Genomic DNA, 13,469 nt, shown 5'->3' with positions numbered 1-13,469 from the left:
AGGAACTAACCCTCTACCATTTAAGGAGAGTAGCTGGGGAATTCCCCTTATCTGTTCTTACCTGCCTGCTTTCCTGGATTTCATCATCTCCAGAGACTCGTCATTCTGCATAATAAAGTCAACCCTGAAACTCTCACTTCCCCCATGCTGACTTCATCATTCCTTCCTCCTATGTGGAGGAACCTCCCCTCCCTTTCCCTTTCCAGCTTCTTTTTATGTATTGTCTCCCCCATTAGATTGTAAGTTCCTTGAGGTCAGGGACTTTCTTTTGATTTACTTTGTATTGCCGACACTGGGCAGCATGCCTGGCACACAGCAGGCACCCGACAAATGCTTATTGATTCTGATTCTGTCTCTCAGTGTCTAGTACAGTGCATTGTGTGCTGTACAGCAGAAGTATCAAACTTGCTGCCTATGCAAAACTCCTACGTGGGGACTGAACCAGATTAAAAAGTAATTGGAAAATGTGTAACAATTAAAAATACATTGCAGTATGTTATTTTGTGTTGACGCAACTGCTATATAGTATCAATAATGTCCGATCAATTCATTCATTTATTCAAAAAAGTGGCATTTTCTTCCAAAACTATAAGTGCTGACTGTGCCAGGCACTGAGTTAGGTGCCCATAACAGACAGTCCCTGCCCTCAAAGAACTTATATTCTGTTGAAAGGAAACAAAGGTTTATATAGATAAGTCAATACAAAATGTGTTTTGTTATTATTATTCAGTTGTTTCAGTCATGTCTAACTCTTTGTGACTCTATTTGGGTTTTCTTGGTAAAGAGACTGGAGTGGTTTGCCATGTTCTTCTCCAGTTCATTTTACAGATGAGGAAACTGAGGCAAACAGGGTTAAGTTTGTATACAAGATAAATATAAGTATCATGGAGGTGAGGAATCGAACCTTGATAGAGATTCTAAAAGGTGAGAGGAGAGAGCACATTCTAGGCCTGGGGAGAAGCCTGTGCCAAGTCTAGAAACTGAAGGTAGAATGACTAAAGGTCATCACCTTTGGTAGCACAATAGTACATGAAAGGAGAGTAGTGTGAAATAAGCTTGGAAAGGTAGGCTGGAATTAGAGGGTGAGAAATTTTGCTTAAATAATGAAAATAAGAGGTTGTTTTATATTTTAAAGGTTTTAGGAAAGCATAAGTACTTCTTGAAGTCGGGATGGATTGACTTTCTAAGTATGAAGGACAGAAATTCTTGGTGGCAGAAGAGAGAGAAAATTGATTTTTGTTCATTGAAAAATGTTTTCATTAAAGAACCAATGATGAGTTTTTATGGGTCCAAATGAAATGATGTGTTGAATAATGAGGAAAGAACAGTGTACTGGGAAGTTGGGAGACACCTTGAGTTCAAATCTTGGCCCTGAACCTCCATAGCACCAAGCCTATGTCTTCATTTGTAAAACGAGGATAGTAGGACGTATAGTACTTGCCTTACTCCGGGTTTTTGTAAAGGCCAAATAAGCTAGTGTGTGTAAAGCACTTTGTGAACCAGAAGAGACTACAAAGCTGTCAGAAATTATTACCCAGTGTCTTTGCTAATATAACATTATTGAATATTTTTGAACATCAGTTTTCTGGACCTGTGTGACCCCAGGCAAATTACAACTTTTCAGTTTCTAAGACAGCTAAGACTATAGATTGTAAGACTGCATTGGTTTAAAAAAAAATTGTTTGCAGGAATTCCCTATACCAATGAAAGTATAGGACGTCCCCCTCCCCTCATTTTGAACAATAGGTCTGGTGACCAAGTTCACCAGAAAATTAACTCATCTAGCTGCATGTCTTATAAAAAATAGATGTAACAGATGTTTAAGAAATATAAACTTTTAATTGAATCTATATATTGTATGAATATGACCTTTGAAAACTTAATTTTCAACACCAATGAATGAAAAACACCAGATTTACCTGTTTGTTGTTCAATCATTCAGTTGTGCCTGGACCCATGGACCTTAGCATCCCAGACCCTTCTACTATCTAGTATCTCTCAAAGTCTGTGCAAGTTCATGTTCATTGTTTCCATGACAATATCCATCCATCTCACCCTCTGCCATCCCCTTTTCCTTTTGCCTTCAATCTTTCCCAACATCAGAATCTATTCCAATGAGTCCTATCTTCTTACTATGTGGCCAAGGTATTTAAGCTCAGCTTCAGTATTTGACCTGCCAGTGAACAGCCTGAATTAATTTCTTTAAGTATCGACTGATTTGATCTCCTTGTTGTCCAAGGGACTCTCAAAAGTCTTCTCCAACACCAAATTTCAAAACCATGAATTCTGCGGCACTCAGCTTACCTTATCTATGTGGAAATGGATTTACTGGTTAAACTCATCTGTATTTCTCCTTCTTTTTCAGAATCATGATTCCGGTAACGGAATTCAGGCAGTTTTCTGAACAGCAGCCTGCATTCAGAGTACTCAAACCTTGGTGGGATGTGTTTACAGAATATCTCTCTGTAGTCATGCTAATGATTGGTGTGTTTGGCTGTACCTTACAAGTAAGTAAATAAAACCATAGCATAAATCCAGGGATGGGAGACATGGTAACAAAGGAAACTTTCTTTTAAATATGTTTTATTGGTGCCTTATATTTTTATATCATTTCCAGAAATATTATCTCTCTACCACTCTCCCTTTCTGAAAATTGAAGCCTTTCCTTTAACAAATACAGTTAAGCAAAAACTCAATACATGAGCAACCCACAATGAAGTGATAACACCATACCCCAGTAGTTTCCCTTCTTCTCTGCTTATTCCCCTCCAAGCACTCTGCTTCCCCCTTGCAATTTTTCCCACGCTCCTGGCTAAGTGTTTTCACTGGCTGTGCCACCTGCCTGGAACTCTCTCCCTCCTCATCTCTGGCTCCTGGCTTCCCCGGCTTCACATCTCAGCTAAATTCATACTTTCTGTAAGAAGGCTTTTCCAGGGCTTCTTAATGTTAGCACCTCCCCTCTCTGGCTATACCCTAATTATCTTGTACATATTTGTTTGCACCTAGTTGTTAACATGTTGCCTCCCTCCTTAGACTGAGTCAGCCTCTTGGGAGCAGGGGCTCTCTATTTGCCTTTCTCAGTATGCACAGTGCTTAGCACATAGTAGGCACTTAATGCTAATTGACTGCATAAAAGGAGGAGAGGCATAATTCATGATCTGCTCTCCCGGGTCATCTTTAGTGATCACTTTTAGTTATCCTTCACATTTTTGCCATCATTTGTGTATGTTACTCTTTGGGTTCTGCTCATTTCACCTTGCATCTACCCATGTTTCTCTGACATGAAAAGAAATCATTTCAAAGAATCACCAGAATCCTAGTTTACACGTTTCCTTTAGCTCTTGCTCCTTACCCAATTCCTATTTGTTGCATGACAGGGAGCTGAGCCTTTTTTGATTAGCTTCCTTGGAGCCCTGGCACTGAGATTATTAATAAATGTTCTTATACACTTTCACTGAAATTGAAAGGCAACGGATTGATAGCTAAGCAGGTTATGCTGTTGGGTTTTCTGTTTTGTTTTGCTTTTAAAACAAATACCAAAAACATCCCTGATCTTTTTTGAATCTTTTTGAATTGTTGAATGATGAAATTAAAATAATTCACTTCTTGAATTTAGGCCATAGAATCATGAGATCATAAATTTAGAGTTGGGAGCAACCTTAGATGCTACCTGGTGTAACCATCCTCCTCACCTCTTTCTATTAGAGTAAAGATTTGAACTCCCATCCCTTGACTTCAAATCCAGCCACTTTCTCCTATGCCACACTACCTCTTTCAAATGGGATTTTTTCTTTTTCTTTTTTTTTTGAAAGGCAATCAGGGTTTACTGACTTGCCCAGGGTCACACAGTTAGTAAGTGTTTGAGGCCAGATTTGAACTCGGGTCCTCCTGACTTCAGGGCCAGTGCTCTGTCTACTGTACCACCTGGCTGCTCAGATATTTTTCTTTTTATGCTTCTCAGACGAATGCCTTTCTGCCTGATGTTAATTCTAAGCTCTGACTTTCAAATTAGCCTTCTAGGCTGTACTATTGCAGTACTAACTCGAGTGCTCCCACACTCAAATGGCACTGTGACCTCATCAATGTGTAGACACTTCCTGTGGCAGCGCAGATTGACTCCTTTCTGCTCCTTATAACTATGAGTCTCGTGTCCTTGTCCTCCCCCAAATCCTAGGATCACAGATGCAGAGCTCAAAGGGCCCTCAGAGGTCATATAGTCTAACCTCCTCATTGTATAAATGAGGAAACATCAGAGAGGTGAAGTCACTTGTCCAGGGTCACACAGCAAATCAGCATCAGAATCTGCACTCTCTGCCCTTTATCACATCTCCATAGAGGGATGAGAGTGGGATAAAGGCCTTCCTTGGGTGCCAGTACAATACTAGACCTCATTAAGTGCTCTTGAGATACAAAGACAAAAAAAGTAGCTGTCCCTGCCCTCAGAGAGCTTATGTACCATCCGTGTGCCAACAGCACCACCCGTAAACACCTTTGTCACTGTGTCACTAAACCAGGAATATGTGACAACCTGCAGAACTTATGATGCGATGGAGTCATTGAACTTTGATGTAAAAACAATCTTAGTAGTCATGTCATCCAGATCTCTCCTTTTACAAATGAGGATACCGAGGCCCAGAGAAGGTTAAGTGACCTGTTCCAGGTTAGGCAGTTAGGGGGCAGTTTGGTATTAGAAAGTAAGTTTCATATACCCAAGTCCAGGATTCTTTCCAAGTCATCCCCTATTGTCTGCATTTCTTATGACAGGATGAAATGTAGCCTAGGGAGGCTCTGTAGAAACCCTATAAATAAGAAAGAACTCATTTATTAGAGAAAACACTGAAATTCAAGGAGATTACCTAGGAAAATAGGATGCCAAACACAAGGTCAGCTAAGTGACCTAGTGGATAGATTGGGAGGCCTGGAATCAGGAAGATTCATCTTCCTGAGTTCATATCTGGCCTCAGACACTTAATAGCTATGTTACCCTGGACAAGTCATTTAACCCTATTTGCCTCCATTTCCTCATCTGTAAAACAAGCTGGAGAAGGAAATGGCAAACTACTCCAATATCTCTGCCAAGAAGACCCCGAATGGGGTCACAAAGAGTCAGACACCACTGAACACCAGCTGTCAAACATAAGGCAGCTGCTGCCCTCAACACTGCCCACTGTAGCAGAACCAGATTAAAATGTAATTGGGAAATGTTTGACAAAATAATTTAAATAAAGTAAAATTAAAATTATATTGTTATTATTATTTATTATTATATTATTATAATTAAAAATACAAAAAATAGATATTGTTAACATTTTAAAAGTAAGTCAGTATGCGCCCTTGGAAATCCTTATGTATGGGCCTGTTTCTATTTGAAGTCGACAGTATTGATTTAAAGAACAGATCTCCCTTGAGTCCAGGAGTACATTCAAATCCTGCAGATTTGGCCTCCTTAGAACATCCTCTAATTATCCATGCTGCCACAGGGGACAGGGGAGGGAGACTATGCAGGCTTTGTGAGTCCCTTAGCTCCTATGGGAGTACTTCTAGTGTGCTGTGCCCTCAGGTAGAAGACTGCGGCCTTTGCTCTTTTGCAATGATGGGGCTCTGATGATGCCCTTGGGAGTCGGATGTCTCCAGATATTTGTTGAGTTGAAGGCACTGTGGTAGACACAAATGACAGAAGGAGCAAGTGTTAAGGAAGCAGTATAGACAACAGCAGGTAAAAATGAGTCACTTTTGCTAATTCGTTTCATGAAAGTGAGAGCTCTGAGCCTCCTTGCTAGCCCTTCCTTTCCCCTCTTTTCAGACAGCTGGGAGGTAGGCAGATGTCCACAAAAGGAACTCATTGACGACAGCAGGGATCAACTGAATGTTTGTGGGGTTCCCATTGGTTCTTTTTGACCTTGCCCAGGGTTATGTCAGAGTGTTGTCCTGTCCGAGTATTTACTGACCTTGTCTTCTCCTCTATGGTCTGCTCCAGCTCAGCAAACCAGTTGCCATCATTTTTCCTGTAGGTCTGGAATTGTTTATGTAAGCCAACAAACGCTGGCAACGGTGTGCTGATCTGGACCAGTGTGTGGGCATTTGCATGCATGCTCTATTAGAATGAAGCTGCAGAGGAAACAACAAATCATGTCGTCTTTATGAACGGTCCCAGTGGTATACCGGGTCACACATATTATACTGTATTTATAACATGAAGATAAGGAAGGTTTAATAGTGAGAATGGCCTTTGGCCAATTCATACTGCGTCAGATTTAGTGTCAAACCTATACACAAAAACTGACAATGGGACCAAGAGGGATAGCTTCCCAAGGACACTCGGATAAATGAATAAAGTCAAAATGAATACAAAATTACTAAGGAAAGTAAAACTACCCACAATGCTTACAGGAGGAAGCAGTGCCGCTTGGGGAGATATATAATAGAGGCTTTTAATTTTAGTTCTGCCCAAATCATCCAATAAAATTGAACTTAATGAATGATGCCTTCCTAGCCAACAAAGTCTTTTTAAGGCCATAACTTGGACCAGCAGATTTCTGTTCCCATTTCTGGGTTGGCATTTATTGAACAAGTCAGAGCCGTTCCCTAGACCTCAATTTTTCCATCTGTAAAAACAGAAATACTGCAAGAGTTTGATGGCTTATTTGTAAAGTTGGTTAAAACACGAGGTGATATAGTGAATAGAGTGCTGGATTTGGGTAGAAAAACTCAGTTCAAATCAAACCTCTGAAACTTAGCTCTGTGACCATGGGCAAGCCTCTTAGCCTCTCTGAGACTTCATTTCCTCTCTGAAGAGCTGGGATAATAATAACTAGTTTTATTTTTTAATAATATCTGTTGAACCTGCCTCACTGGGGCATTATGAATACCAGTGAGATAATGTATGTGAGGTGATTTCCATACATTAGAGCACTATGTAAATGTCAATTATTATTATTAAGTTTATTAAATAGAAGCTTGGGAAAGACATTTAACTATTGATTGGCAAAATGTTTCGGTAATGGAATGCTCACCTGCTAGTTCATGGAAGACACCATTTGACAAATTACACCTTCCAGGGCAGTATTGGTAAATCGATAATAACAACAATATTAATAACAATAATAGCCAACATCTATATAGAGCTTTACGGTTTGCAATAGGCCTTACACGCATTATCTAATTAAAGCCTCAAAACCGTGTGAGATAAGCAGCACAACGATTATCCTTGTTTTATGAATCCATACATTTGCCTCGTTTGTACTTAAATGTGTATGTGTTGTTTCCATCCAGAGAATGGAAGTTTCTTAAGGGTACGTGCTAGTTCCTTGTGTTTTGTTTTCGTATTCTTCATGCCTAACACAGTGGCTGGAGTATGATGGGTGCTTGATGAATGTTTTATAATAATATTCTAGGAATAACACGCTTTAGAGCATTAGAACGTTATAATAATGATACATGTGTCATGATAACATTAGAATGTTATAATAAGGATACCTGTTTATAATATTAGAATATTATAATAACAATACACAATAATACATTATAATAATAATACATTTTGAATGTTGTAATGATCCATGTTTTCTGATAACATTAGAATGTTATGATAATGATACATGTTTTTTAATAGCATTAGAATGTTACCATAATGATACATGTGTTATGATAACATTAGAATGTTATAATAATGATACTTGTTTATGGTAACATTAGAATGATGTGATAACAATACATGTTTTCTGATAACATTAGAATGTTACAATAATGATACATGTTTTCTGATAACATTAGAATGCTGTGATAATGATACCTGTTTTCTGATAACATTGGGAGGTTCTTCTATAATTAATAAATCAAATGTTGTTAATTGATTGATAAGGTGGCAGGCTCTAAGATGTGACCTGCCTTCATGATCACACTTTGTGTCAGGGATAGGCTTTGAAGTCACTACAGTGACAGCCAGCACTTTGCACAGTAACTGGCACACAGTAGGCACTTACTCATTGCTTATTGACTTGACTTAACTACTCCTTTCTGGGAGTATTGGTTTACATGTGGAAATTTTAGTTTGTTGAGATTTCCTGTTGCACAGACTTAAGAATAAAAGGTGAAAGGGTCTCTCAGGTCAGCCCACTAAAATTACCTCCTGCTTTCCTTCTTGCTTGCTTACTTGCTTGCTTATGTCAGAAGTAAACAAACTAGAATCATCAAACTTCTTTATTCATATGAAGTGAATTCAGATGGAGCAGTATTCACAACATCCCAGTGAGGCCGGTTCAACAGATATTATTAAAGAGCAAAGCAACGTATTATTATCCCAACACTACAGAGAGGAAGCTGAGTCTCAGAGATCCTAATGGGTTTGTCCATGGTCACAAAGCCAAGTTTCAGAGGTCCGATTAGAGTGTAGATTCTTAGGGTTTAAAGCTGGAAGGAAACTCAGAAGTCTCTCAGTCTAAGCTGATTGCTTTGTAGATGAAGAAACTGAAACACAGAGTAGGTAAGCATCTTGTCTAAAGTCATACAGGAAATAACAGGGGAGGTTCAAACCATCGAACCTAAGAGTGCCCTCCCTACTCCCCTATCAGTACCATGTCAATCCACTTTGGATTCTGTCTGCAAATATCTCTACCTACTTCCTCACTAATCCTTTTGAGATGTATTCAGTAATAGTTTAATGAAGATATAAAATTCACATCCAGGATAGATTTCTTTTAAAGGTGGGTGGTAGTTGTAGCTCTGACCCATGAAGATTTATCCAATCTATGAATGGTTCTTGAAATTCCGATACTTCTTTTTTTTCTTTTTTCTTTTTTTTAAGGCAATTGGGGTTAAGTGACTTGCCCAGGGTCACACAGCTAGTAAGTGACAAGTGTTTGGTCTGAGGTCAGATTTGAACTCAGGTCCTCCTGACTTCAGGGCCGGCGCGCTATCCACTATGCCACCTAGCTGCCCCAAAACTCCGATACGTCTTATCATTATAGTTTTCGTTTTTGCCAGCTGAGTCACTTCACATATGGGCTATTTCACTGACTTTTCAGATCTTGGTTTCAGAGGCCAATCTAGTCGAACTCATCTCTGAACAAGAGGCCTTCTACAATACACTCAACAATTGGTCCCATCTAGTCTTTGCTAGAGAACCTCCAATGAAACAGAGCTCACTACCTTCTGGGGCAACCTGTTCTACTATTGATTATTTCTAATTGTTAGATCTTTCTTACATCAAGCCTAAATTGGCTTCCTGGAAACCTTAATTCACTGCTCCTAATTCTGCTCTCTGGAGGCCCAGCAGAAAAAGTCTACTCTAAACCCTTTTTTCACTGATTTATTTCTAAACAAGTGATTCTTTTCAAAGTTGCTGCAGAAAACACTGTTCCCAGGATCACACTAATTTTAAGTCAGAAACTTGTTATTCATTTAAAAGTAGACAAACATGCAGCATAGTCCAGGGAGACTGAAAGACCAATAGGCTAAACACCTAGATTTGTGATATAAACATTATTCAAAAACTAATTGCAGTCTATGTCATAGATGCAATCCTAAGAGGTCAGCCTGTTGCTTCCTGGGAAAATGTTAGCTTTTTTTTTTTTAATTAATTTATTTTATTCTGAACTTAAGAAATAAAACAAGCATTTCCATAACAAAGTGGGGTAGAAAAACAGGATTGCACCCAAAATTGCAGATTCATTATTTACAACTTGCTATTCCTTTCAAATATACAACAAAGCTATCATTTAACTTTTTTTTTCCCTCCCTACTCCCATCCCAAACTTTGAGATGGCTACCATTAGACACAAATCTGTATGTATGTATATGTGTATACACAGAGATACATATGAACACATATATATGGATATATGTGTATATATACATATGCATGCATATATATATATATACATACACATGTGTGTGAGTTCTTTTTCTGGATTCAAACAGCATCTTCTTTCGTAGGATCTTTGTAGTTAATTTTGGTATTTATAATAGAATGACATGGTCACTCAAAGTTGTTCTTAAAACAGTACTGCTGTTACTGTATACAATGCTCTCTAGGTTCTGTTCATTTTGCTCTTCATTATTACATGAAGGTTTCTCCATGCTTTTCTAAAATCATTGAGCTCATCATTTCTTATAGCAGAGTAATACCATCATTAATACATACCACAATTTCTTTAGCCATTCCCCAGTTGATGAGCATCCCCACAATTTCCAGTTCTTTGCCACCACAAAGAGAGCTGTACGTTTTAGAACATGTAGGTTCTTTTCCATTTTCCCTAATCATCTTGGGAAATAAACCTAATAGTGGTATTGCTGGCTCAAAGGATATAGGCAGTTTAATAACTCTGAGCATAATTCCAAATCTCTCTCCAAAATGGTTGGATCAGTTCACGGATCCCCTAGCAATGAATTAAAGCCCCAATTTTTCCACATCTCCAACAACATTTATCACTTTCCCCATCTATCATTTTAGCCAATCTGATAGGTGTAAAATGATGTCTCAAGGCTGTTTTAAGTTGCATCTCTCTAATCAATAATTTATTGATTTAGAGCATCTTTTTATATAACGATAAATTGTTTTGATTTCCTCATTGGAAAACTGCTTGTTCATATCCTTTGACCATTTATCAATTGGGGAATGACTCACATTCTTACAGATTTGACAAAGTTCTTTATATATTTGAGATGTGAGACCTTTATCTGAGCAGCTGACTATAAAATTTTTTCCTTAGTTTTCTGCTTTCCTTCTGATCTTGGCTACATTTGTTTTATTAGTACAAACCCTTTTTAATTTAATGTAATCAAAATTATCCATTTTACATCTCACAACACTGTCTCTCATTTGTTCATAAAATTTTTACCTATCTGTAAGTCTGATATTAGTATGTTCCATGGTCTTCAGATTTTCTTGTAATATCTCCCTTTATATCTAGGTCATGTATCCATTTTGACCTCATCTTGGTAAATGGTGTAAGATTATCGCTCTCTACCCAGTTTCTGCCAGGCTGCTTTCCAGCTTTCCCAACAATTTTTACCAAATAATGAATTCTTATCTCAAAATCTTAAGCCTTTACATTTGTCCAACACTATATTCATTACTATATTCATTTGCTGCTGTAGATTCTATGTCTACTCTGTCCCACTGATCTACCTTTCTCTTTCTTAGCCAGTACCAGAGAGTTTTGATAATTACTGTCTTATAATAGAGTTTAAGATCTGGTACTGCTAAATCTTCTTCCTTCACATTTTTTTCTATTAGTTCCTTTGATATTCTTGACCTTTTGTTCTTCCAAATGAATCCTGTTATTATTTTTTCTAGCTCCATAGAGTAATTTTTTGATAATTTAATTGGGATGTTATTGAATATATAGATTAATTTTGGTAAAAATGTCATTTTTATTATATTGGCCCTGCTTATTCACAAACAATTAATATTTCTCCATTTATTTAAATCTGATTTTGTGTACAAAGTTTTTTTTTTATGGTTTTATTCATATAGATCCTGGGTTGGTTATGGTAGGTGTATTGTCAGGTATTTTATACTGTCTAGACTAGTGTTATTATAAATGCAGTATCTCTAGCTATCTCTTCCTGGAGGATCCTGTTGGTGATATAGATAGATAGATAGATAGATAGATAGATAGATAGATAGATAGATAGATAGATAGATAGATATAGATATAGATATATGAATGCTGATGATTTATGTGGGTTTACTTTATATCCTGCTACTTTGCTGAAATTGTTAATTATTTCAATTAACTTTTGTAGTTGAGTCATTAGGATTTTTCAAATATATTATCATATCATCTACAAAAAGAAATAGTTTACTACCTCATTCCTTATTCTGATTCCTTCTATTTCTTCTTCTCTTATTTCTATTGCTAGGATTTCCAATACAATATTGAATAATGATGATAATGGGCATCCTTGCTTCACAGCTGATCTTACTGGGAAGGCCTCTGGCTTATCTCCATTACAAATAATGCTTGCTAATGGTTTTAAGTAAATGCTTCTTATCAATTTAAGGAAAGGTCCATTTATGCCAGACCTACACAACTTGGCAATAGGTAGGGACCAAAATTAAAATAGACTAAACTGCTTCAGGGCGCGGATAGGTTAGACTAGAGACAGATTGATGACGGTTGGTTGCTGCGGGTCATGTGACAAATAGGAGAATAGAGTGTGCACTGGCAACCCTACTTTGGTGGACCCCAAAGTGGCCTGTGGGCCGCCTGTTGTGTAGGCCTGATTTATGCCTATACTGTCAAGTGTTTTTAATAGAAATGAGTGTTGTACCTTATCAAATGCCTTTTCTACATCTATTGATATTATCATATGATTTTTCCTACCTTTATTTTTTGTATAATCAATTATGTTAATAGTTTTCCTTATGTTAAACCATCCCTGCATTCTTGGTATGAATCCTGCTTGGTCATAATGTATAATTTTTGTAATATATTGTTGTAATCTTTTAGCTAATATTTTATTTAGGATTTTTGCATCCATATTCATTAATGAAATTAGTCTATAATTTTTTTCTCTGTTTTTACTTTTCCTGGTTTAGGTATCAGTATCATATTTGTTTCATAAGAGGAGCTTGGTAGGATCCCTTTTTTGCCTATTATTCCAAATAATTTATTTAATATTGGAATTCATTAGTCTTTAAATGTTTGATAGAATTCACTTGCAAATCCATCTTGTCCTGGTACTTTTTTCTTAGGAAGCTCGTTTATAGCTAGTTCAATTTCTTTCTCTAAATCTATTTTTCCTGGGTTTTGTTTTGTTTTGTTTCTGCGAAGCAATTGAGGTTCAGTGACTTGCCCTGACTCACACAGTTAGTAAGTCTTATATGTTTGAGTCTGGATTTGAACTCCGGTCCTCCTGACTGCAGGGCTGGTGCTCTATCCACTGCGCTACCTAGATGCCCCTTCAATTTCTTTTTGTAAAATAGGTCTATTTAGATATTTTATTTCCTCTTTTGCTAAGCTTAGGCAGTTTGCGTTTTTATAAATATTCTTTCATTTCACTTAAGTTGTTAGATTTATTAGCATATAATTGGGCAAACTAACTCCTTATAATTGCTTTGATTTCATCTTCTTTAGTGGTATATTCACCCTTTTTATTTTTGATGCTAGTGATTTGATTCTCTCTTTTTTTAATCATATTAACCCATGGTTTATGTATGTTACTGATTTTTTCATAATACCAGCTCCTAGTTTTGTTCATTAATTCAATAGTTTTCTTACACTCAGTTTTATTAATTTCACCTTTAATTTTTAGGATTTCCAATTTAGTGTTTAAGTGGAAATTTTTAATATGTTCTTTTTCTAATTTTTTTTAAAATTGCCTACTCAATTCATTGATGGGCGGTTTTTCTTTTTTATTGATATAAGCCCTTAGAGATAAAAATTTTCCTTTGATTACTGCTTTTGCTCTGTCCCATAGGTTTTGATATGTTGTTTCATTATTGTCATTTTCTTTAATAAAAT

The 13,469-nt window shown here is 37.1% G+C and overlaps 1 protein-coding gene across 1 annotated transcript in view; it reads left to right on the top strand.

Moving 5' to 3' along the window:
* Nucleotides 1-2,369: 2,369 nt before the first annotated feature.
* Nucleotides 2,370-13,469, top strand: part of LRRC8C (leucine rich repeat containing 8 VRAC subunit C) — a 41,568-nt gene continuing 30,468 nt past the window's right edge. The window contains exon 1 of the mRNA XM_027838030.1: nt 2,370-2,507. Coding sequence (XP_027693831.1) covers nt 2,370-2,507 — 138 coding nt within the window. The remainder of the gene's footprint in view (nt 2,508-13,469) is intronic.

The sequence above is a fragment of the Vombatus ursinus genome, unplaced genomic scaffold (genome assembly GCF_900497805.2).
Source record: "Vombatus ursinus unplaced genomic scaffold, bare-nosed wombat genome assembly UNPS02014825.1, whole genome shotgun sequence".
Lineage (NCBI taxonomy): Eukaryota > Metazoa > Chordata > Mammalia > Diprotodontia > Vombatidae > Vombatus > Vombatus ursinus.
Note: the sequence above shows the minus strand (reverse complement) of the source record. Positions and strands in the feature narration are given on the sequence as shown.